This window comes from Camellia sinensis, chromosome 1 (assembly GCF_055761805.1).
Source record: "Camellia sinensis isolate YWXY chromosome 1, ASM5576180v1, whole genome shotgun sequence".
Taxonomy (NCBI): domain Eukaryota; kingdom Viridiplantae; phylum Streptophyta; class Magnoliopsida; order Ericales; family Theaceae; genus Camellia; species Camellia sinensis.
The window spans coordinates 209085067-209111457 of record NC_138961.1 but is presented as its reverse complement, the minus strand read 5'-3'; the positions used below and the strand labels follow the sequence as shown (position 1 = coordinate 209111457).

The following is a 26391-nucleotide window of genomic DNA, read 5'->3' as shown; positions in this document are numbered from 1 at the left end:
TTCTCTTTTCTCTCTACTTTTTGTACATCTTTTCGTAAAAAGCCAAAAAGTCATCCCAAACATACTAGTTTTTTTTAGTTCATATTTTAGCCAAATAGGCAAAAAGTTACTAAATTAGCTTGTTCCCAAACGAGGCCTGAAGATGCGTCTGACACATTGGTTAACAATGAGTACCAGAAAAAGGATAAGAAGGCCCATTTTCAAGACACATCAGGTAGAGCCTTAGTTTTACAAGGAAAATTGGAAAAGAAGAAGCAATCTAAGAGGGTCATACAGAAGCAGCAAAAACAGATCCTGCTCCATGTGTAAGGAACCGTCAACCAGAATAATACTCGCTATAGATAAATGTACCCTTTGTCGAAAGAAAGGACACTAGAAAGCTGATTGTCCGAAGAATAATGACAATGAGACATCTATATTCAGCCTTGCTCAGGAGAATGAAGATTCAGATTGTGTTTGTATTGCTCCATTGTTTTCGTGCCATTTTGATGAATGGATTATGGATTCTAGATGTACTTTCCATATGTGTCCTAATCAGGATTGGCTTTCTAACTTTGGAAAGTTAGATAGTGGAACAGTTCTTATGGGTAACAACGCCGCTTATGAGACAATGGGAATATGAAGCATCCAACTGAAGTTGCATAATGGAACAATTCGAGGTCTGAGTACAGTATGTACCAGAATTGAAGAAGAATCTCATCTCGCTGGGCATTTTAGCATCCAAAAGGTTTCAAGATTACCTTGGAAGGTGGAGATCTCGTAGTAGTGTCGGGAACTCGGGTCATGATGAAAGGAAACAAGGAGAAGGATTTGTACTTCTTGCAAGGGAGTACAATTGTAAGTGGAGCAGCCACCAACAGTAGAAAGAATGAAGAAGTTGACAAAGTTGACACAGATTGCATGAAGACTAAAGTCAAGTTCGAGACAGTAGAACATTGTAAGGAAGAAAATATGGAAAGTAGGTAAACATTGTTTTGTCACATCTATTGAAGAATATTCTCATTGTGTTTGGGTGTACATTATGAAGAAAATAATGAAGTTGTGAACATCTTCACAACATGGAAGAAGATGATGAAAAACTAGCCTAGCAGAAAAGTGAAGACCTTAAGATCAGACAATGGTGGAAAGAACATTACTGATCTGTTGAAAGAACTTTGTCAGAAAGTAGGTAGAGTACATCGCATCACTAAAAGACGAACTTCACAACAGTATGAAATGGTAGAATAGAAGAACAATACTCCATTGGAAAAGGTGCGTTGCATGCTTGCTCAATCCGGTTTAGGCAAGCAACTTTGGGCTGAAGCTGTGACATATGCCCACCGCCTTTTCAATTGTCTATCGATTGCTGCAAATGAAGGAAAAACCTCTTTGAAGGTATGGTTCAGTACTCATGCCAATGATTATGATCAATTGCATATATTTGGTAGTCCGGCTTACTATCATGTGCAAAGAAGTAAGCTTGATCCTAAAGCCAAGAAATGAGTATTCTTGGGCTTTAGTCATGAAGAAAAAGGGTACAGGCTTTAGTGCCCTGAATCGAAAAAGGTCATAGTTAGCTGAGATGTCACATTTAATGAGTTTGAAATGCTTAAGTAACTCAAGCCTAAAGACTCTAGTAAACAAAACAAAGCCATTGGAACGCAGCAGGTGGAGTTTGATGCAACAGTGGACTTAGAAGAACGAATTGAAGAAGGTGCAATTGAAGAAGAACCAGTCATAACAGTATCGCATCAATTAGAGTCTATTGCTACCAGGAAGTTGAATAGAGAGACTAGAAAACCAGCTAGATATGCGAATATCATATCTTATGCATTTCCAACAATTGGGAATGATATCTCAACAGCTGAAGCAACCAAGAAGAATCCCAAACAAGAACAACTAGCTAAAGAAGAAGAAGTACAGAATTTGCACAAGAATAAGACTTGGGATATGGAACAATTACAAAACAGGAAAAAGGTAACCGGCTGCAAATGAAAATTCATCAAGAAGATGGTGATTTGAATGAATAAATTTTCTTATCTTAGCTTGGAAGGTTTCGAGTAGCTGGAAAGAAAAAAATTATTGGAAAGAAGAAATCCCTCTACAGAATGAAGCAATCACCATGACAGTAGTATGATCGGTTTGATCATTTTACGGTTGCACATAAGAAGACTCTTGGGACAAAGAATCCCCAAGAGAGGGTTAGGGTTAGAAGCACAGTGCATCTCTCCCAGCAGAAGAAAACCTAGTAGAAGAAGAACAGAGCTGGAGTTAAGTTCAAATAATGTTTGGGCTTAATCCATTTGGAGTACATGTAAGCACCTTCGGATGCATGGTAGCGTTGATTGCTCACTATATAGTTTGGATGAAGAATTTTTTGCCAAGGTGGAGAATTGTGGGTAAATTGGCTCAATTTCTCTTCCCTCTACTTTACCATTAAGAAAGAAGAAGAAAATAGAAGCTTGGCTTCTCTTGTGAAGACCAAACCGGAAGACTCCAAAAGAAGAAGTTCATCTTGAGTTCAACCTCCTGAAGGTCAACAATTGAAGCACCTTGAAGCTTCCCGAATGCATCCAAAACGCAGTGAAATTTCCGTCACTGCCTACACATCTCACCCTCTGAAGAAACTCTATAAATAGAGAAGTAAGGAATTGTATTTTGTATGCAAACATTAAATTGAAAAAGAAGAGAGTGGTGAGGAAACACTGAATGAATTTGTATCTCTCCAAAATATATAGAATTTCCACTGTCCGTGCATATAGGTTATTATTGAACCACGTAAACTCCGTATTTGTCTCTTGTGTATGTTTATTTGCATCAATCTATGGCTCTCCTTGACCCAACAAAATTAAACTTAATCTTGTCACAAAAAGTTAATTGAAATAAACTATTTTTATTAATAATGGAAGCTTGCATCAATAATCGACAAAGCCAAGAAAGTGAAAGATAACTCGGAGGGGCTAAAAAAAAAAAAAGAAAAAAAGGTCGATGAATAAAAAAGTTACATTTCATTAATTTTCAAAATTTTATTGATTATGTTGAATTTTGTTTACATACTTAGCTAGTCCATGAATAAAATACAATTTTTTATAGATAAAAAACAGTGAGAACCATAATTTTAAGTAAAATGAATCTACTTTTCAAATATAACGCTCACTGTTTTAGATCAAGGATAATTTGTAGTTTATTCACATTTTTAATAGTGAGTAAACAAATTTATTTTGTTAGAAGTTCAAGGGAACGCGAAAAATTGAAGACAACAATCTTCAGAGTGGAAAGTGAACTTGTTTACGTGTCTGTCACAGGAACTTCGCTAGAGATAATGTTAGGTTGTCCTCAATATCCTTAGCTTTCATGCAAAATCCATCCTTCATTTGTGCATGGTATAAAAAAAATTAGTATATCATTACATCAACCAATACAATAATAAGTTTAAGAGATACAGAACGAATCACAGAAATTACTCAACGTGAATTATTCTCGTTCTGTGATTAGTTTTATATCTTTGAGCAATACAAAAATGGAGTATAGCTAAACTGCAAATATATCGATTAATTATTCAATTATTCTACCATTATTCACCAACAGTGACCATCCCAACACGAAAACCCTTTCTCATCACATCATAAAAGCCATTTTTACAACAATGGAACATTGAATCAGAGAGCAAAGACACGACCAAGAAAGATTAGGGAATCTCTAAATGCAATGTCCAAAGTGAAATCGATTGAATTAATGCATGTGTCATACAGACTTTAGAACAGCCGAACTTAGGTTTTTCACAAGATCCTTCACTTTCAATTCATCACCCATCTGCACACAACAAATTGTAGATTAGCTTAATGAGAAGATAATAAAAGTTTGAGTAACGCTCATATAAAACGTAATTTTTGTATGAAATTTTAATTCAGATGATGTGTTTGTTACTAGTTTTATTTTATCACATGCTGAAAAACTTTTTTTTTTTTTTTTTTGTTGGGGGTAGTTGCGGGGAAGCATATTGTTGCCCTCCCTCCACCCGAAAACAATGAAGTTAAAAATATCATCACATGATAATGTTTTGGCACATCAATCCCCACATTTTTTTTCTCACTAAAATGGTTTGAAAGTGATGTTGGACAGTGGGCGAGTTGGGTCTTGGGCTGGGTCTCAGATCGGGCCTTGGGTTGGGCCGTGCCTCAGGCCAATGTGCCTTTTTTACACCTTTAATTATAACTTTTTGAACATGTGAAAGTAAAATTAAGAAGTTTTGAACAAAACATTTAAGCCATATTTGTTTGGGCGGACTAGATTAGCATTCTCATGACTAATAGTCCTAGGACTACGAATCCGTTGGATTATGTATCCTATCTTAACTAATATTCAAGTTTAAAATAATTAGTCCGTAATTCAATTATTTAATCAAATATCGGATTAATAATTTTATTGGACTATTAGTCCAATCCCAAATTTATGTCCACCCAAACAAACATGACCTTAATGATTATCCCTAGCATCATGGACAAATGTCACAATCTCACAAGTGACATTTAATAAATAAAAAAAGTAAGATAAATTATATTCACATTTTCTATGATTAAAAAATATATATAATGTTTAACATAATTAAATTGAGTTTAGGTAAAGGTCTAATAATCTCATCAATAATTCGTTAATCATATAGAAAATCACAATCATTTTATACTAAAATGTATATTTTATTTGTTTATTTGTATGCTTTTACACCATTTAACATTAATTTTGATATTTTCAACTTTATTAAAAGAATATCGTTATAATTTATCTAAAAATTTAGTGCACGTACATTTTTACTGAATAAAAAACAAATATAAAATAAAAGTATGGGACCTACAAACGTGAAGTCCATTTGTGAGGGTGAATTGCACATGCTAGGCTCTCCTTTTGTCTCAAAACAATGACTCATATGTGAAAATATTTTACATTACCTACCAACTTAATTGCAATAATAATTTTTGGCTAACGAGAGATGAAAGTAAAGTACCTGAGCAATAATGGTGATATCAAGGGCAGTATCCCCAAATGGCATGGTGCTACTACTAATGACATCGAGACAAAACTTGTCTAATTCACTCAATATTTTAGCAATGAGACCATCTTGTTTCTTGCAGTGGATCCTAACCAGCACATGTTTGTCTGAAACTCTTGCTTCTATCTCAGGAGATTGATTAATGTTGTTGGAGTTTCCATCAATGTTGTCATCCGATAAACAAGTTCCATTAATATCAGTAGAAGAGAGTCGAAATCTTTTCACAGAAGGTTTAGTTGGTTCCACCAATATTATTTTCTTGGCTTCTCGCTCTAGTGTCTGCACTCTTTCTCCCAGCTGTTTAATGTAGTTTGTGGCGTCTACAAGGATAGAAGCCTTGTCCATCTACATACAAATTTGTCAACAAAACATCATCAAAGTATAATGTAATGTAACACTTACATTATTACCTATTCTTCTTTTTCTTTGGATAAATTACACTAGTAGTCCTTATATTTTACCGACTTTGTTATTTTAGTCCCTTCAATATCAATTAGCTCAATTTTACCTTTTGAGTTAATTTGATTCAATTAATGATATCATTAGAAATTTTGAAAGAAAATGATCAGTGAGTTAGTTAAGGTCAAATCACTAAATTGATGAAATTTACTATTTTACACCGAAAAGAATGACACATGCCACTCGTGTGCGCTTGGTATAAAAAATGCTAACAATTAAAATCAATTATACCAATTTGAGACAAAATCAAAAAAGAAAAAAAAAGGAGGCTAATACCTTCTTTAGACCAGGAATAAGGGCTGAGAGAGCTATGAGCTTCTGATTCAGCTTTTCTCGACGCTTTCTTTCTGCCACAACATGATTTTTAGCTTGCAATGGTGGCCTGCTGAAGGCCCGAACGCTTTTAGTCCACTTGCGTCTTTCTAATGTATCGGATGAATTATCATCCGAACCATGTGAACTTAAATACGACAAGTTTGTATTTTCTTCAGGCACCATCTCATGATCCTTCGGCTTTTCACTACGGCTGGGATTTTCATTAAATTGCTCTGCTGAATGGGCCGAAGGTGAGTCTGATTGCGCGAAAGATAGCAAGTAGGGAGGAGTAGAAGACTCATTTGGAGCTATATTTTCAGTGGCACGACTAGTGTTCCAAATATTGGTATCGAGTTGTTCAAGTTCAGTCGAATTGAGAGATGATTTATAGCTTCCGGGAGAGAAAGACTGGAAATCGAACTCATCTATTGAGATGTCATATTGATCTTCCATTCCCTATAAATCAAATTAAGAGCCATTCAGGAAAATGAAAAAAAAAAAAAAAATAGAACATAATTCATTAAAAGAGAACTGATATCGATTCAATTGTTTGTCTCATCATAATAATAATAATAATAATAATAAAATTGAATTGAGAATTATAGTTACATATCATTTTAGTTGTTGAAGTTTTTAAATTTGAAGTACATTATACTTTTTGAAAAGAGAAATTAACGGGTTTAATAATACACTTTAATTTACAAATCACAGTAATTTATGTTTTTATTTTCAAATATATAAAGTTATGCACATATAAAGTAAATTATAAAGGAGTAAAGTAAAATTTGTCAAAAAAAAAAAAAATAATTAATTAAAGACTTACCAGATCATATAACCATCCAGCTGGAAAGGCGTCCATTGGTTCTCTTCCGTCCACAGACGTTTTTGTTTTTGGTACTTCGGAAAGTCCTTCCACAGATATGAACCTAGATTACACCGACATATTAATAATGAACCCACTAAAATAAGTGTAACAAGGGCAGTGCAAATTTTTATATTCATCACTTCAAGTTGCAAAACAACTCGAAAATTTTCTAACAAAAAGTATACAGATGTACAAGGCCTGAAGAAACGAAGAAACAGTACCATAAAGAAAACAATCACGTGAAGACGATCATATTTTCTTATTACATTTTATTTATTATTTCATATGTTAAATTGTATTAATATAAGAGTATTTTCATTTGGTATGTCAAATTTATTGTGACATTTTAACAGTTCTATTTCAACATACCAAATGAAGTTCACCTAGCGTGTCAAAAGTTGACATGGTTTTTGGTAATCACCTTTTTACTCTTTTTTTTTTTTTCCCCAAATAAAGGAGTTCAAATTTTAAAAATAACAGAATAATAGATCTACGGTTTAAGTGAAAAGCTTCAATGTCAAATTGATATATGTCAATTTGTTACCCAAATCTTTAAAAAAAAAAAAAAAATTGACATAATAAATTTTGAAAGTTTGGATGGAAATACTCTAATAAGTCTTATTATTTATATCTATTTTTAATATAGTATTAGCATATAAGATGAATAAAATAATTATAGCTATTATATTTGAATGCAGTATTGACATTCAAAATAAAAATAAAATCTTTTAAAAGAATTTGATTATTTTATCATTTTATTGTCAAGAAAAACATCGACGGGAGATAATCGAAACTTGAAAGTTTACCTTGAAAAGAAGACGAAACTTTTCTCCTTGGAGATAACCCCAAAATGAAGAATTCACGTCCTCGGCTCCCTATTTATAGATGCATAATTGCATGGGTAATTATGTCATTGTATATATATGATGTTCCATATTAAGAGTTCTTTTGTTAGTTTTAATTTAAATTTGAGAAGTTTGATCGAAACCATTCATCTGATAGAGGCTTTAGTGTACATCATTTATAAAAATAACAATGATTCATCCCCCCTTTTCTCCCATCCCCTTTGACCCCCTCTCTCTCTCATTGGTTATATTTTCTTTTTTTTTTTTTTTTTTTTCCTGCTCCTCCAATCACCACTCGCCACGTGGCAAAGGAGGTGAGGAGGTGACCCCCAAAAGGGAGTCCCAAGCATTATTCTTATAAAAATGTTGAGTTGATCTCCTAATTATAATACTTTAATTTTATCATGTTTATCTTTTTTTTTAAAATGGATGCTATGTATATTTTTAAAAGGCCACATGTAAAATGTTTGTAGTATGTTACAATGTTACTGTTCAAATAGAGGCTTTTAGATTCAGGTCTCGATCGACAACAAATTCTTTTAATAATTTTTTGATTAAAATATGATTTTAAAAAATAGTGTATGTTTTGGATAATTTTTTATTTTTTTATAAAAAGATGTGTAAAAAGTAAAGAGAAAATAAATTCTTTAATTTTTTGGTATATATTGTTGGCTTTTTGATATTTTTTAGTTACTTTTTGACTTTTTAACTAAAATCACCATTTGCCAAATAAGGCCTCAATATTATATTTTACAACAATGATTCATCCCCCTTTTCCTCCCATCCCCTTTGACCCCCTCTCTCTCTCATTGGTTACATTTTCTTTTTCTTTTTCTTTTTCTTTTTTTTCCTGCTCCTCCAATTACCATCCGCCACGTTGCAAAGGGGGTGAGGGGGTGACCCCCAAAAGGGGGTCCCAAGCATTATTCTATATTTTAACCAACGGAGGTGAGGTTTTAGATTTCAAGTTGAAGGTTACAGAGCAATTGAGTGTTGGATAGTTTGGTGACGATTTGAATCTGATTTTTTTTTTTGTTTGATTTTTTTTTTGATTTTTAATTTATTATTATAATAATTCTTTATGTGCGGAGATTTGTTTCTCACCATTGTGAGAGCATTTTCTCCTTCTCTATGAAAGTTTGGGTATTTTTTTTTTATATAGATTTTTACCTCTTTTTGAGACATTGTAATACCAACATATTAGAAGATTTGTTTCCCTGTTGTGAGGATATTTTCTTTTTCTTTACAGGGACTTGAATATTTTATTCTATAAAGATTTTTATCTTTTATTGGAATATTATAATATTAATATATTAGATTAATCTTATTTTTTATTAATTTTATAATAAAATATTTTTTCCGATCTAAAAAAATATAGGACTTTATTAGTGCGTGACAATTTAGTCTCTTTGATGTTGACGTGTGAATTAGTGCAATTTCTGTGACAAATACATGAACGGGCCCAAAATGTTTTCCCCGTACATACCTGAAATATTGTTAGTGCCGGGTCATTGTCGCATAAAGTTAAAAAGACTTTTTCAGTCTTAATTACAATTCATCCAAATTATTTACTTATATATGACAATTGCTGATCATTGTAAACAACTATTAGGCTGTGTTAATAATTGCTGACCATGGTAGACAATTGCTGATCATACACAGTTTGTGGATTGTGGACTGTGGATAGCATGTCTCTGGGTTAATAATTTGAATTTTTTATTTTTTAATCATGACATATAAATTATTTACAAAAAAAGAAAAATTGATTTAATAATTATATTCATTTTAATTTATGATATTTATTTATTAAAAAAAGAGATTTATTAAAAAAAAATTTCAAGTATTTGTATCACAATTAGTTCATAATATATTCTTGTATTCTAATAAGTCAATTATTTGAATATTCAATTTACCAAATCATAATTCTCATATTTAAAGTATTTTATGAACATTTTTACCCTTATAAATATTTTTTGAGAGGTTAACAATTTGATGATGTGAACATTCATATTTTACAATGTCAATATTTATATTGGCATGTGAACATTCACATTGACAATATGAATATTTATATTGGCATGTGAACATCATATTGATGATTTGAACATTCACACGGACAATATAAATATTCACATTGATATGTTATCATTCACATGATAATGCGAACATTCACATCACAGAATATTCACACTGCAAATGTGAATATTATTAGAGATATTTCAGTAATTATGTCACTTATAAGACTTATTAAAATATAAAAAAATAATATAAACTAAATGAAATATATGTAAATAAAAAGAGATTTATGAAAAAACATCTCTTCAAAAAATGAACGATAACTATTATTTAATAAAAACTAAACAATTCGTATTATAATAGAAATAATTCGTATTATAATAAACCAATATAATAAATCAACGTAATTATAATGATTATATATATTTATTTTTTTTCATAATTAAATTATACATTATGATATAAAAAATAAATAATTTAAATTATCGTGAGACAGTGATAGAACTACATACCTAAATACAATCCAATAGAAGGTGTTCAAAAAAAAATAAAAAATTCAATCCAATAGAATGAGGGACAAAGTGACACCTCAAACCTAATGACGTGGACTTTGAACCACCCTTTCAAAGAAGTTTTGTAATGGCAACACGTCTCACGTACTCTCTAAAGAGAGAAAAAAGAAATACAAAACGAACGTGCATTATTGCCCAAAAAAATATGCTTTCTTTGTCTTAAAATATTAATTTTTTAATATTTTAAAATATTAAAATATAAAGGAAAATTGGGTGATAGACTCCTTACTGTCTAATTTATCTTTCAAAAGGACAAGAATTATATAAGTTTTTTCAAAACTCCGTAATATTTTAAAACTTGTTTCTTTTATTATATTACTCTCATATTTATTAGCTCTCCTATTAAGCCATCTTCACAGTGTATTTTAGAGTAAAATTTTACTCTAAATCAGAGTAAACTTTACTATGATTCAAAATAAAATTTTACATTGTTAAGCAAATCAACATGTTTTTAACCAGAGTAAAATTTTACTCTGATTCAGAGAGAAAGTACAATTCTACTATGATTCAGAGTAAAATTTTACTCTGAAAGTATAATTTTACTCTGAATCAGAGTAAAATTTACTATAATTCAAAGTAAAATTTTATATCGTTAAGCAAATCAATATAGTTTTAACCAGAGTAAAATTTTACTTTGAATCATAGTAAACTTTACTCTGGTTTAGAGTAAAATTTTACTCTGAAAGTATAATTTTACTATGATCTAAGGAGAGTATCCACTTTGAATCACACTAAGTGTCATGTATTAATAACCTTGTGTGTTTGGTTGCTGAGAAAATCACAGAAACATAACAAGAAAACCAAATATAGTTTGGTTGCTGAGAAAATCAACATGTTTTTTTAACCAAAGTAAAAATTAATAGTAAAGTTTTACTTTGAATCATAGTAAACTTTACTCTGATTCAAAGTAAACATTACTCTGATTAGTAAAATTTCTGTGTGAAATTCTTATTAGAGAGATTCTTATCAGAGAAAGAGAGAGAAATTGAATAGATCATCCATTTTAATAGATCGATCATCCATTAAACAAGCTGAGTATAAACAGATCAATTCAAAAACTAGTAAAAACACAAATCTATATTACAAGGATATATAACCGTAAAACACACAGATCGAAAAGTAAACAAAAACATCCAAATATCAACATAATCATAATCTGATTGAGGTGGCCATTTCGGAGAACACACCCAAATATCTCTCTATCTTTTGATTTCAAAGAATACATGTGTTCAACAACACTCATACACACAAATATATATATATATATATATATATTCAAAACTCATATCTGTGGTTAAAAAAAATATCGTGTAATATACATACATACACTCACTTACCGATATATATACACATGTATGTATGAGTCATATATACATATGTACATGCACACACATATATATAAATACATACATACACATATACATAGGAAGAGTAAATCAGCGGAGATGTGGCAGAGCTTGGCGTGTTCGCCAGAGGGAGTAAAGGAAGAAGATCGGATGCCGGCGGCATTGGCAAGGTCGACGTAGGAGTTCTAGAGGCGGTAGCTGAGCTTCCAGATCTGAAGCTTGAAGGAGTTAGAGAAGGGAAAGAGGGAGCAGAGAGACAGAGAATGTGGGGAGAGAGTGAGTGGAGAAGGTGGAAAAATTTAGTTGTGGGTATAATAGTCTAATAAAATATTTAAATAATAAATTTTGTCATTTATGCAAGACTTTATAATTATGAAGGAGTTTAGAAAGTATAATTTTTTTCTTAATCCTTTTAACAATGAAAGGAAGGTAAAGGGGGTTTATATCCAAATTTCTCAATTATAAATACGTCTTTTGAAATTTGATTAAAATACGAATTGTTTCTTGTGATTTTAAAAATTACATTCTACTCCCTAAAGTTTCTAATTTTATAACAAATCGCTCATTATATTGTTAAATCATCAAATCAATTAATAGTTTTGATGATGTTAAAAATATGTTTCAATTAATAATTTAGCTAATTTTATTATTATATAGGAGAGTAATTATGAATTTGATTTTTTAGTTAATTCTGTTAAATATATAATTCTAATAAAGGGGTATTTGTAATTTTTTAAATTACAGGAAACAATCTATATTTTAAGTAAATCTCAGGAGATATATTTGTAATTTATCTTAATTTTTTTTTAAAAATAAAAGATTAAAATAATATAAATTTTTCATTTTACCATTCTTTTAAATTTATTAACAACACAAAAAATACAATTATAACAATTAATATTCTAAAAAAAATGTATTATCAAAAAATAATTTAAAAAATTAATATTTTAAAATACAATAATTGTAGTACGAAATTAAATTTTTCAATAGGGCTTTTATTTTAAGACGAAGACAGCACTGAACATATCGGGCTTTGCTCTCCTCCTTTTTCTCCGTCTCCTGCATCCTTCCTCTCCTCCATCTTCAGCGTCTCTCACTCTCTTCCATCTCCGGCTTCTCTCGCTCTCCTCCATCTCTGGCTTTTCTCTCGATTACAGCGGTGGCTAGGGTGGAATTTTCGAATATTTTCTCTTCTTTCTCCAGCAATTCTCAGCACTATAATCCATTAGAAAAAAAAAATTTCAAAATCTGGGCAATGACACAGATTTAATGATGATTTGGGCAAGAAATTCAACCAAACTAATTTTTAATTGACATAGAACTGATTTTTAGTGATGTTTAAATTCAAACGCTTTTATTTTGTTGAAAGAAGTGTAAAATCAACTTCTTCAATTCTACTGGGGATAAACATTTTAGCACTGTATTTACAATGAAGAATCTCATAGGAATCAAGCTGCCCAATGGAAGCATATCAATCTACATTCCTGTTAATGCAACTATTTTTTTAATTGTTTTTTGATGATACTACTAGTTCCTTGGGAACGGGTCGGGCTGATCCAGGCCTTCCACACCGCTGTTCGACCGCTGGACCCACTAAGAAACCTGCACAAGAGTCCAATGGGGAACGAGAGTCCCCCAGCAAACCCTCCGACGAGCAAGTTAGAGAGAAGAGATCAATAGAAAACAGAGATAGGATGGTGATAAAGAACTTAACCTTCTCTTTGTCTTAGAAACCTGCTTATATCCTTTGTTCATTATTTCCTTGTCCACTCCGACCTGTCATGTTGGCCGAAAGTCTATGTTCTAGCTTGCCTTGTTCTTGGTGAGGCTGTTCTGTTTCGACGTGAAGGGATTATCGTCATAAATGCTACAGGGAACCTCATTAATGGCTGATATGTGATGCAATAACTCTGCAAGATCTTTGTCTGCTTATGTGGCTGGTTCTTCTCTTGACAAGTGTTTAGATGTCATTGGTTCTTGGTGCAACGTTAGGTTCCAAGGATGTTGGGCTTTAGTATGTGAATTATGAATTGGGCCTTAAGTAGTGGGCCAAAAGCCTCTATGGGCCCATCTAGGTCAGTAGTCCCTTATTCCCAAGTGCAGTTTCAGTCCAACAAGGGAATAAGAAAGAAGACGGGGGTGGTGGGTGGTCGAGTGAGAGAAGACCGGCTGGGAGTAAGGCTGACCACGAAGGATGACCAGGTGAGGAGGCCGATTACGAGAAGGGCCGACTAGGAAGGGTGATCGAGTGAGAAGGCCGACTGCGAAGAGGGCCGACCGCGAAGGGTGACCGAGTGAGAAGGCCGATTGCGAGGAGGGCCGACCACGAAGGGTGACTGAGTGAGAAGACTGACTGCGAGGAGGGCTGACCGCGAAGGGTGACCCAGTGAGAAGGGGAAATGGCGGCATGCGGGGCTCGAGGCACGGCATGGCACGTGATAATGTGAAGTGGAATAGACAAGAAAGGGGAAGAGAGTAGTGGATCGTGGTCGTACACGTGGCACAATCCCATAATAAGGGAGGTGGTGTGTTAGCAGGAAATGAAGGAATAGGCTAATATAGGGCGTTGAAGAGGCGGGGGCGAAAATTTTTGAAAATTTTCAAACTAGCGAAATTTAATCTTGACCCTTGGAATATAGGCAAACCGTGGGCATTTGGAGTTATTCACTTTACCTACCTTATCGCAAAAAACCAACACGTCCCAGAAGTGAACTCATTTGTTTCGTGTGATATGCCTTTACAACACTTTGCGAACTTCCTTGTGCCAGCGTCCAAAGCTATACACAGACACGTAGGAGGAATGTCTCGAGATGAAGTGCCAACCATGAGACTAGACTCTTTGGGAGAAGATGACGCAGTGGAGTTGGCAGAACAGTATTGAGCGGAGTAGAGGGAGGAGAGGGGAGCTGTGCAAGGGGCGTGGGCTCATCCAAAAACGATGATTGCGACCACTAGGCCAATTAGCCAAGTGGGGCCAGACCACTGGCACACCAAGGCAGACAGATCTACATTTACGGCGGAGGAGTTGGAGGAGGTACGGAGGAAGTACCAAATTCCTGTGGAAATAGAGTTGAGGCTGCCCACGTCTAAGGAGAGGGCGTAGGATGTACGGCTGGCAGAATTCACCGTATACGAGGAAGCACTACGGAGGGGTCTGAGGCTACCACTCCCCCAAATAATGGTAGATGTACTTAACAAACTAGAGGTGGCGCCAGGGCTGTTAATGTCGAACGCCTGGAAAATACTAATGGCTTGTGCGAGCGCCTGGCCGCAGGCTACTAGAGGGGCGGCAATGACGGTGGAGGAATTTTTCTCCTGCTACAAGGCCTCCGGTCAACAAGAGACATGGGCGACCTTGCAGGCAGTGGCGGGCCGGGGTCTAGTGGCAGGCTTTCCATCTTTGGTGTAGGGGTGGAGGTTGAGATAGTATTATGTATCAGCGAACGGTGGGAGAGGAGTTCGCACAACATGGAAAGTCCCCACAAAATCGATGGAGCCAAAGTTAGATGTGGGGGCCAAAAACAGGGTGTAGAAGGTGAAAGAGTGGAGGGAGGAGAAGGGGTGAAGTGGGATGAGCTAATCCTTCCTTTAACCCTGTTTGCCCTGAGACTAGGACCGTAGTCGACGGAGGAGGATCCGGCGAGGGAGGAGCTGGAGCCGCGGAGGAAGTGAAAGACAGGAGAGTGTTTGCCAAAGCGGACAAGTATAAGGAGACACAGTTGGGGCCTGCCCCTAAATTGGTGATGAGGGAACATGTCCGACCGCGTCCTAAACTGCTAGGAGACAAAGACCTAACAGACTTTGCTCTATTGCCGCCCCCAGTAGAACTGCTGAAGGAGAGGGGCAAGCAGGAGGTGAAGGCTGTGTTGAAGAAGACATGGAAGAAGAGGGTGACTGTAGAGGGAGGAAAAAGACGCCCCTGTCTTGAAAAAGATGAAGGTTGGGAGCGATGACGCCCCTATGGTGGGGAAGATGAAGGAGGGAAGGGTGAAGGTAGCTTCAGAAGGGGAGACCGCCCAAGTGGCGAAGGAAGACAACGGTCCAAGCACCCAAGTACTGAAAGAATATTTGGGCCCAAGTGCCCATATGGTGGCGACGGTGGTACCTGTACCACCCAATAAAGAGAAGACTGGGATCAACCAGCCAGAGACGAGTGCCGCGCTAGTGATTGCGTTATACCATGCGGGTGCGCTGGCAGGTCGCTCGGCAGAAGGGGGGAAGCCAGGGTCGCAGTCGACCGCCTTGTTGGAGTGGTGGAGGATGCAGCCGTGCGGTCGATGGCGCGGTTGACGGAGGCTGACCTCCTAAGAGGGTTTTACTCAGCCCAGATGGAGGCAGCGACCCTGGTGTAGACGCGCCCGCGTGGGGGGGACCTCGCTACAGTTCGGACTCGATTTTGTGTCACGGTTCTTAATCTGAACCAAAGAGTCCAAATCCGGCAAATCGTTTTGAGAAACAGATTTTTGAAAAGAAGTGCCAAACATGGACTGCTTTGCCAGATACAGAGTCGCCACCTAAATATTTTTTATGGGGGAATTTAGGAAACCCTGACTCTGTGCCAAAGGCCACGCGTCCGTCATCACCAGAGTTGCCTCGGCTCGGGAGCTAGGGTACGATTGGGGAAGGTCAGCTATGAGCACCCCCTCTCGCCTGATCCGAAGATCGGCCTCTACTAACCATGATATTCAGTTTTGAAAACGTTATGTGTTCTTATTCCAGTTATTAGCCTAGAATTACTACGTTATGCGCACAGCAAACAAGTACAGACTAGATTGCCTAATTTGGGAATAAGCATTGCATATCTGTTTGTTTTGGAAAATGTTTTGGAATTTGCTACTCGCAAGTAGGCTAAAATACTGATTTCAACGAGTTTTTCCAACTCAGACAATCCAACCTTCACCCACAGGCATTCAAGCAGTTATATCACATAAGCAGTTAGCCTCATGGTAATCGTGCTATCATGGCAACACTCACCCGCATGCGGTATGCTAAAGCATAAATGCTTACCGAGTACTCCGAGCCAAAATAAAAACCAGTTAGTAATCACATGCATGATCCTAGTTCATATTAAGATGGCTAATGCAACACATGCAAAATGCAACTAAGATAGGCTCGGCTAATCTACAATGACATGTGAAATGCTACAACTAACACGTATTCAATTTGGTAATTGAAATACAAATGCAGTTAGAATGATACGCCGAGCCCGGTGCATGCGAGACAAATGTATGAATGCACGCATGCATAGCATAAGGTATGCTAATTTAAACATGCCCTAGTCTACCATCATAAGCGGGTAAATAAAAGGGAAGAAAGACGTGGGGTTGTAAGACATACACGCACTCACGCACACTTATTATACAATTGCCCTCACTCGGAGGGTCCAAATAAAATATTACAGTCCGAATAAATAATACATTAATTATTACAGAATTTCTAATTAATTAACAGAATGAATGCAAAAAAAAGAAAGGTGGCCATAGCCCCCCATCTTGGGATGCGCGAATGATGCATGCTCGAACCCGTCTTGCCCGGAAAGTCCGTACCATACCACTGCCGCCACTGTTTACACTGCCCTGCTTCTCTGAAAATTGCCAAAGTTCTGGGACAGGTCCCCTGAACACTGTGGAACACCATCGGCTGAAGGAAATGTCCACCGGCCATTGAAAATATCCATCGGCTGTTTATGAAGCTATCGGCGCAGGAAGGATTGCCGGTCGGCACTGAACACTACCGGTCGGCAGAAAGTTCCTGCAGAATCTGGTTTTTGACAGCAACAAGGACAGACAGTGTATGGCATGGAATTTCAAGCAAGTGTGTGCATGGCTACTCTCCCAATCATGTAACGGACTCAAGGGAGTATGGCCCTCGACCCTCGGGCTATCAATAGTGCATTTGATGCATGATAGCCTAAGGAGCCAAGGTTGCAATTTGATGTACAAATGCATGCAACACACAAATGAGGACCAAGAGCCTATCATGCCAAAGTCAAGGGCCTCGGTGACCGAGGGTTGAGGTGTGTTTTGTCACTCGAAGTACAAACGCCCCTCATCCCCCACGCTTGGTTTGACACCCCAAACCAAGCAATGCAATGCATGTTATGCAAACATGGCTCAAAATGTAACATGATACTAAGATGCAAAACATGTCAAATGTGATGTAATCTATCATGTTAAGTATGCAAAATGCTAGTCATATGAGATGCAAATGTGATGCAAACATGGGTCAATATGCCATAAGGCTAGCATGGGACAACATATAATGAACCAAATAAGCAACAAACATATGATAAGCATGCGATGGTGGACTTAAACCATAAATGGCAGACCTCAACCTTGCCATAAACAGTGGCCAAAATGATGTACAAGAGCACAAATGATGCATGCAAGCGTGCACACGTCAAGGTCCATCACCTAAGCATGAAAGGGGACAACTCTAAGCATACTTAAAGGCGACATAAAAGGGCATTAAACCAGCATGCTAAGCTCTAAAAATGAATAGAGGATAATGCCAAATCAAACAAAACATGCAAGCAAGGCATGCAACAATGACCAACACTTGAAGCCAATAAAGGGGGTCAAACCAAAGCTATGTCAACCAAACCTTAAAGGACCAAAATGACCTAAAACAATCCCAAGGGACTCCAAAACAAGACTAAAGTATGCATAGATCATGGTCAAAACATGCCAAGGAATGGGTCCAAAACAAGGGCATTCAAGGCCACCAAAAGGGAGCATCACTCAATACTTATCCCAAGCAAACATGGCATGAATTTTCAATGCAAAACAGAGTTCTAACATGCATAAGGCCCCTCAAAACCCACTGATATGGCAGCCTAAATGCTAAACACATGGGCATGCACAATGACCATTTCCAAGACATAAAAGGACAACCCTTCCAAGCACGAAAGAGATGATGAAGACAAACATACAAGCATGGATTAGGGACTGAAATATGATCTACAATGATGCCGAATGATGATAACAAGCTTATGCTAAGCATGTTGGTGACCCACTCAACCAAGGCTTACAAGCCAAAATGCAAAGCAACTATATCAAGCATGCCAAACATGACAAAATCAGTGGCCAACAGACTTTAAGCATGACAAAACATGGCCAAATACTTCACAAAGCAAAGCCAAAACAAGAGGATATGCTAGGCTAAACACATAGCACACTTCTAGGCAAGATGGAGAATTACAAAGCAAGTATAAAATGCATGCTAAGGGCCAACAAACCACCATTGGACAGAGATATAATATGACCCAAAACACCCAAAAAACTTCTGAAATGGGGCCAAAAATGATCAAGCATGCATGTTGCCCTTTTAAGCCAAAACAAAGATAAAAGAAGGACAAAGGGGAGAGGGGTGTCCCTCCCCTGCACAAGACTTCAAAATCACTCCATCACCACTGAAAATCCACTGGATTTCAGTGGTGAGAAGACCAACACAATAAAGTAAATAAAGTTTAAAGAAAAGGGCACCAAAATAGGCCAAAAGAGGCCTAAGGGGAGGAGTTCAACCCCCAATGCCAAAACACCCTTAATGAAAGATGTTAAGCACAAAAATACAAGACTTTTTCATGTTAAACACAATGCCTAAATCAGCATGCAAGACAGGTAGAAAACTAGTGGAATATTGGGAAAACTAAAGCAAGTGTCTCACCCTTGAAGAAGCCTTGAAGAACAGATGATCCAGCCACTCTCTACTGATCAAAATCAGTCCAAAACCTCAGCAAACAACCCTCAATGCCTCTCAATCTCGGAGCAAGGTGTAATGGTGTGTGTTTTAGTGCAAAAGTAAGGTCAAAAGGCACTTTTAGGCTTCCAAACACACCCTAAGGATGAGAGAGAGGGAGATATAGAGAGAGAGGATGATATATCAGATATATAGTTATAAAAGCTCTGGTTTTTTGGTTTAAAAGCTCTAACCCTTCACAAAGGGATAGGATCATTGCTTAAATATGCAAAGGGCCAAGACTTAAGCTTCTCAAGGAAGCTAAATGAAAGGGGCAAAGGGTGCAAAAGAGTCTTGGCTTCTTGGAGAAGCTAAAACAGCTGGCCAAGCTTCTTGGGGAAGCTTGGCCAAAGGGTTCAAGCTTCTAGAAGGAAAGGGGGTTCAAAGGCTCACACCAGCCAAAAACTGCACGGGGAGGAGTGATGGTGCATTCCAGCTGGCACAGCTGGCATGCACCATGCCTCAAGGGTGCAAAGGAGTCACACCGGCCAACAAAAGATGTCACCGGCAAAATAAAGTGCCGGTCGGCAGAATATTGTGCCGACTGGCCATTGATTTTAAGAAACCATGGCCGGCGGCACCCCTAAACAGCCAGTGATGCTAGGGGAAGGCTGGTGGAATGTGAGGATGGCCAACAAGCCATTCTCCTCTCTTCAAGGCAAAAACACAAGTGTTTGGTGCCAAAGTCAAACACGGAATAGTCAGGTCGAGAGATCCTGAGGCAAGGCGCGCAGCCAAGACTTCCGGGAACTCAAGACGAACACAAACATGGATAATCACCGAGTGTTCAAACGGTGACGCCCAAGTCTTGAGGACGGTCAAAAATGGGGTGTCTACACCTGGCGACTGCCTTGATGAATAAAGTAGGGCGCGCGAAAGTGGAGGTAGAGCCGCTGAGGACCCAGTTGGAAGAGGCAAAGATGCAGCTGCAAAATCGAAGGGTTGAGACAACGGGCTGGAGGAGGGCAGCTCGGAGTGCATTCGCCAAGGGGTTGAAGTATGCACAAAGGGAGAAGAACATGGAGGTATTGGCATTGGTGTAGAGTTAGTCAGCAAACCAAGCTGGTGCCGAGCTCCTCGTAACCAAATTAGAGCTGGAAGCAGAGCGCCACAAGGCTGTATCGCTAGAGTTCGAGTTGGTGGGTGAGAAGAGGAAGGTAGAGCAGGTCCAGCAAGCCTGAACCACTGCCAACAAGAGGTGGGAAGAGGCCATGACCAACAACGAAGAACTACGTGACCAGGTGGTCAAGGACAAGGAAAAGGCCGATGGTCAGATCGCGAAATTGGAGAAGGCCATGGCGGAGGAGAGGACAAAATTGGCATCTGAGAGGGTGGCATACCCCGACTTGTGTGTGGCGTTTGTAGAGCAATTCAAGGGGTCCACTGACTTCCAGATGGCCATTAATGTTTGTGTGTGTGTTTTTTTTTTTTTTAATATGTAATTTTGTGCAACAATTTGTATGAAAGCATAAGTTTATGAATAAAACAACGAGTTTTCTTGTATATTATTGTTGTCGTTATTCTGAGTTGTAAATTTGGGATGATAAAAATGACTAAGCGGAATTTACCAAAAAGTAGGTGTAAAAAATGAAACTTGTGCGTAATATGTGAAACTTGTAAATAAATTGTGATATAAAATGGTCAAAATGGGCAATCAGGTTTGCATGTGTGGATGATCAGTGAAAATGTTAAAAATGGGCAAACCATGTTGTAATATGAAAGTTTGTAACAGCTAAGTAATATGAAATTTCGTAAGTAAACCATGATGTAAAAAATGTTAAAAATGGGCAGATAGGCTAACTTGTATGACTAGTGAAAATGGATGGTCATGAACTTGGATTTTAACTAAGTATGGCAACCATGTCGTAATATTAAACTGTGAAAATGGACCAGCCGAATTCTTCATTCGAGTTCTGACTAAGACTTGGAAGGCTCTGTCGCACTTAGGGTTAAGTTAACTCGGTCTGGCTGAGCTTCGCGTGTTCAGTCTGGCTGAGACTTTAGCTAACTTAGTCTGGCTGAGCTTTTCGTGCCCAGTCTGGCTAAGGCTTTAGTTGACTCAGTCTGGCTGAGCTTTTCGTGCTCAGTTTGGCTGAGCTCTAGTTAACAAGTCATTATTGAAACACAATGCAAATAATGGAGATATAAAGTCATTGTCATTTAAGGCGTAGCCTATTGATCACAAGTTTACACCATGTATGGAAAAGACAAAAACGAACAAGTTTGTAGATCGTCAAAAAGAACATATAACAATTGATCAATAAAAAAATAGGAGACGCCATTTCACTGGAAATAATGCTTCAAGTGCTCGGCGTTCCACGGATGGGGGAGGTCTCTGCCCTCCATATCCTGGAGTCGGTAAGTGCCTAGGCGAGGTCTGGCTTTAACGACGTAAGGTCCTTCCCATTTGGCTGCTAGCTTGTCCTTGGAAGGATTTTTAGTGGCAAAAGTCGCTTCGCGCAAGATTAGGTCCCCAACTGCGAACTCCCTCGGTCGAACTTTGCGGTTGTAGTGTGTTCTCATTTTCTGTTGATATAAGGCTCGTCTGACAGCAGTGGTCTCTCGGAGCTCTTCAATTAGGTCTAAGTCAGCCCGACGCAATTCTTCGGTTAGTTTTGGATCTGGGTGCAAAACCCTCAGGGTTGGGAGGCCGATTTCCACTAGGATGATCGCCTCAGCGCTGTATGTTAAGCGGAAAGGGGTCTCCCTAGTAGGGGTTCGGACGGTAGTGCGATAGGCCCAGAGTACGTTTGGTAATTCCTCAGCCCAGAGTCCCTTAGCGGCTTCCAACTTAGTTTTGATGATCTTCAGGATAGAGCAGTTGGTGACCTCGATTTGCCCATTGGCTTGGGGATGACCTCGGAAGAGAAACATGGCTGAATGTGGAGCTCTGCACAGAATTTCCTGAACTTGGCATTGTCGAATTGCTTACCGTTGTCTGAGACGATGGCTTGAGGGATTCCAAATCGGCATACGATCGACTGCCAGATAAATCTGGTTGTGTTCCGTTCAGTGATTGTGGCGAGGGATTCCGCTTCCACCCATTTAGTGAAATAATCAATGGCAACCACAGCGAACTTGGTTTGTCCCCTACCGATGGGCAATGGACCAACTAAGTCGATGCCCCACTTAGCGAATGGGAAGGGACTGCTGAGTGTAATCAGTTCTATAGGTGGAGCATGGGGGATGTTGGCAAAGCGCTGGCATTTATCACACTTAAGCACGAATTCAGTGGCATCTTGGTTGAGAGTAGGCCAAAAGTAGCCAGTGCGAAGGATTTTATGGGCCAGCGACTCGGCACCCGAATGATTACCACATACGCCCTCATGGACTTCCCTCATCACATAGGTCGCTTGAGCAGGACTGAGGTACCTAAGGTATGGACGTGAAAATTCACGTTTGTACAGTAGGCTGCTGATGAGGATGTAATTGGATGACCGGGCTTTGACTTGGTGGCCTGCTATTTGTCGTTTGGCAACTCCCCACTTGTCAAAAATAGAAGGATGTTCGTCGCCCATGGGATAGGTTCGTTTTGGAGGAAGTGGACCTCCTGCTGGGTTGGCAAAGTAGCCTGGTGGGCCAGGTATTCAAGACGAATGCCATAGCTGAGGTCTGACTGGTCGACCGAGGCTAATTGGGCCATTTCATCTGCCTTGGAGTTTTCTGACCAAGGGATATATTTGATATGGAAAGTGTAGAAAAGGCGAACAAGGGGGAGTGCAATATCCCTATAGGCTCGCATTGTGTCTTCCTTTGTGTTGAATTCCTCGTAATCTGTCCAACAATCAGTTGGGAATCACTGAACACTTGGATATGGCTTAAACCAATGTCTCTGGCTAGGCAAAGACCTGCTATCAAGGCCTCATATTCGGCCTCATTATTGCTTGCATCGAACAAGAAATGGAGAGCACACTTGAAATAACCGCCCTCAGGAGCGGTAAGGATAAGACCAGCCCTATTGCCTTCTTAGTGGGATGATCCATCGACATTGAGGGTCCAGAAGTGGGGATCTTCTGCGTTAGTATTGAATTACTTGGGCAGAAAGGGCATGATTGGAGTGGGATTGGTGAATTCCAAGATAAAATCGGCGACAGCTTGTCCTTTGATCGCTGTTCGAGGTTGGTAAGAGATTTCAAATTAGCTGAGCTCGACAGACCATTGCATAAGTCTACCGGACAACTCTAGTTGTTGCATTACCTTCTTCAAAGGTTAGTCAGTGAGGACCACTATGGAGTGAGCTTGGAAATAAGGTTGGAGTCGTCTTGAGGCTATGACCAAGATAAGGGCCATTTTTTCCACCAGAGGATAGTTCTGTTCTGCCCCCCTGAGAGCTCAACTAATGTAATAAACTGGATGTTGTATTGAGCCGTCCTCCCTGATGAGGACCACACTGACTGCGGTGTTCGATACGGCTAAGCAGAGAAAGAGGGTCTCACCCAAGAGTGCCTGAGAGAGTAGGGGGGGTTGGCCATGCACTGCTTTAATTGTTGAAAGGCCTCTTCGGATTCGGTGGTCCACTCAAATGCCTGCCGAAGAACTTTGAAAAAGGAGAGGCACTTGTCTGTTGCACGGGAAATAAAACAGTTGAGGGCGGCAACTCTGCCGGTAAGCCTTTGAACCTCTTTAACCGTTCTGGGTGACTGCATTTCTATCAAGGCCTTGATCTTTTCGGGGTTGGCCTCGATACCCCGCTAACTGACTATAAAACCCAAGAAATTCCCAGATCCTACGCCGAAGGCACATTTCTCCAGATTCAGCTTCATTTGATACTTACATAGGGTTTCGAAAGTCTCTCACAAGTCTGTCAGATGATCGGAGGAGAGTTTGCTTTTAACAAGCATGTCATCGACGTAAACTTCCATGTTCCGACCTATCTGATGGTGAAAGACGGCATTGACCAACCGTTGGTAAGTTGCTCCAGCATTTTTCAATCCGAATGGCATAACACGATAATGGTAAGTTCCTCTGTCTGTGATGAATGAGGTGTGTTCCTGGTCAGCCGGGTGCATCAGAATTTGATTGTAGCCAGAGAAGGCGTCCATGAAACTCAGTATCTGATGTTCGGCCGTGGCATCGACAAGCAGATCTATGCGGGGAAGGGGATAACTATCTTTGGGGCAAGCCCGATTAAAGTCGGAGTAGTCGATGCAGAGTTGCCATTTACCGTTGTTTTTACGGACCAGGACCACATTTGACAGCCATCTGGGGTAGTCTACGTTCTTGAAAAACTGTGCCTCCAGTAATTTGTCTACCTCAGAAGCAATAAGGGCATTGCGTTCCGGGTGAAAGATACGCTGCTTCTAGCGGAAGGGTCGGAAATGGGGCTCAATGTTAAGACGATGAGTGATGAAGGAGGGATCGATACTTGGCATGTCGGAATGGGTCTAGGAAAACACATCATTGTGCTTAGTTAGGAGGGCTGTAAGGTCGGCCTTGGCTTGGGAGGATAGTTGGCTGCCGATCTTGGCTGTTTTTGCTGGGTTGATGGGGTCGATGGGGACTTCAACAAGTTCTTCCACTGGTTTCCCTTTGACTAACTCGTCTTCATCTCTGACGTCGAGTCCTTCGATGATCATAGCCTCCTTCAGCTTGACCTCTTTGAGTGAAGTGAGGTAGCATTCTCAGGTCACAGCCTGCTCTCCCCTCACAATGCCGACCCCGAGGTCGGCAGGAAATTTCATGGCCAGATGGTATGTGGATGTGACAGCTTGAAAAGCGTTAAGGGTTGTGCAGCCAATGATGATGTTATAAGCAGAGGGACAATCGACGACGAGGAAAGTGAGTAACCTGGTGGTCTGCTGTGGGTATTCTCCGATGGTGATGGTAAGATCGATGGAGCCTATGGAGGTCACCCAATCCCCCGACCTTGAGCTGCCAATAGGCGTTCAAGAAGATGATATCTAAAAAGCTGCCATTGTCGACAAACACTCATCTGACTTTGTAATTGGACAAGAGAGCAGAGATGACGAGAGGGTCGTCATGAGGGTAACAGATGCCTGTACTGTCACGCCCCAAACCTGCCTTTAAAAGTTTGGGCATGACCGACCCATAACGGGTCTCAAAACTCAATAGTCAAAAGCATGACCAACCTATATAATACGGGGGCCCGAACGGAAGCAATTATTAGTTTAATAATGACATCTATTGAGCCATTGTTTAAATGCCAGGATCACAAAATATGTCATCACATAATTCCACATATAATGAAGCATATACGTAAGTGGCAACTTTATACAAGCAGATATACAATCTCAACCCTATAACTGGGGTATAACCAAAACATCGGTAATAAAGTCATACATATTCATTAACATTTAACAAAAGGTTGGTGACCAATGCTAAGAGCTATGAAAGGGATTCTATGACGCCCCGATTCTACACTATTGGCTGCAGTTAAGGGAGAGTCACTAATAAGTCCTATGGTCAATAACCAAGTAAGATCCCAGATCGTTGGAGGAGTCAAATCAGACTCCCTTCTAAGTCTAGCTTTCTTAGGCAGCGCACTGCCTTTTTGACAGATTTTAAAAGGTATTGACACAAGGTCTCATAAGCAATGATAAGGTTCATACATAAAATATGAATATATAACAATCACAAATATACTTAATTCAAAAGCTTGTTCCATTACATTACATCCAAAAGAAAGTTTAAATCTTCACGTGAGTCTTACAAAATATCAAAAAGATATTTCTAGCTTCCCTAAGATAGCCAAAAGTCTTCGAAAGTTTCAGGCTCGTCGTCTCCAGCTATGAGTTCCTCTTCGTCACCTGGCATGACACGCTGTGAGCTTTGAATGCCCAGTAAACACACACACCCCTTCCCCTTTTCCTAGTCCAATACACAATCACAATTTTAACATCAAGTAGTAAACATGATATTCAAATAAATAAAGAGCTAAGTTGGATGTTAGTAAACTAGAAATCTCCCAAAGAGATTTTGTCGTCCTGACCACAAGAATCGGACGTGGATTATTCGATATGCCCCCTCTTTTGCTACTTTGTTGCAGAACTAACCTCGGATGCCTACCAACGGTTATATACCGTGTAGCGCCAACCACAGGACCTCAAAAGAGACGGTAAAATAGGGCCTTGCCCGAATCCCTCCTCACACCAAACCACCTAGGGTCTGAATACAACCGCTCCGTTCAAGGGTCTCGAAAACCACTTGCGCAAGACTTTAACTTCCAAATAGGGAACGCATCCCAACAAAC

General features: G+C 38.8%; 1 protein-coding gene across 1 annotated transcript; it reads right to left on the bottom strand.

Annotated features, from left to right (window-relative positions):
- Positions 1–3505: 3505 nt before the first annotated feature.
- On the bottom strand, positions 3506–7654 carry LOC114280740 (transcription factor NAI1). Its single transcript, XM_028223115.2, has 5 exons — positions 7472–7654; positions 6624–6726; positions 5762–6256; positions 4982–5371; positions 3506–3792 (listed from the first exon to the last, which is right to left on the bottom strand). Exons 2-5 carry the CDS (start codon positions 6657–6659, stop codon positions 3724–3726), a joined length of 990 nt encoding a protein of 329 aa, XP_028078916.2. The 5' UTR covers positions 6660–6726; positions 7472–7654; the 3' UTR covers positions 3506–3723.
- Positions 7655–26391: the final 18737 nt, after the last annotated feature.

Bases quoted from the DNA above. Each gene is read 5' to 3' on its own strand.
- LOC114280740 (XM_028223115.2), bottom strand. From the start codon at position 6,659: ATGGACGCCTTTCCAGCTGGATGGTTATATGATCTG. The intron at 6,257-6,623 runs GTAAGTCTTTAA...TTTGATTTATAG, and splicing joins CTGGATGGTTATATGATCTG to GGAATGGAAGATCAATATGA. The intron at 3,793-4,981 runs GTACTTTACTTT...TGTTGTGTGCAG, and splicing joins ATATCACCATTATTGCTCAG to ATGGGTGATGAATTGAAAGT.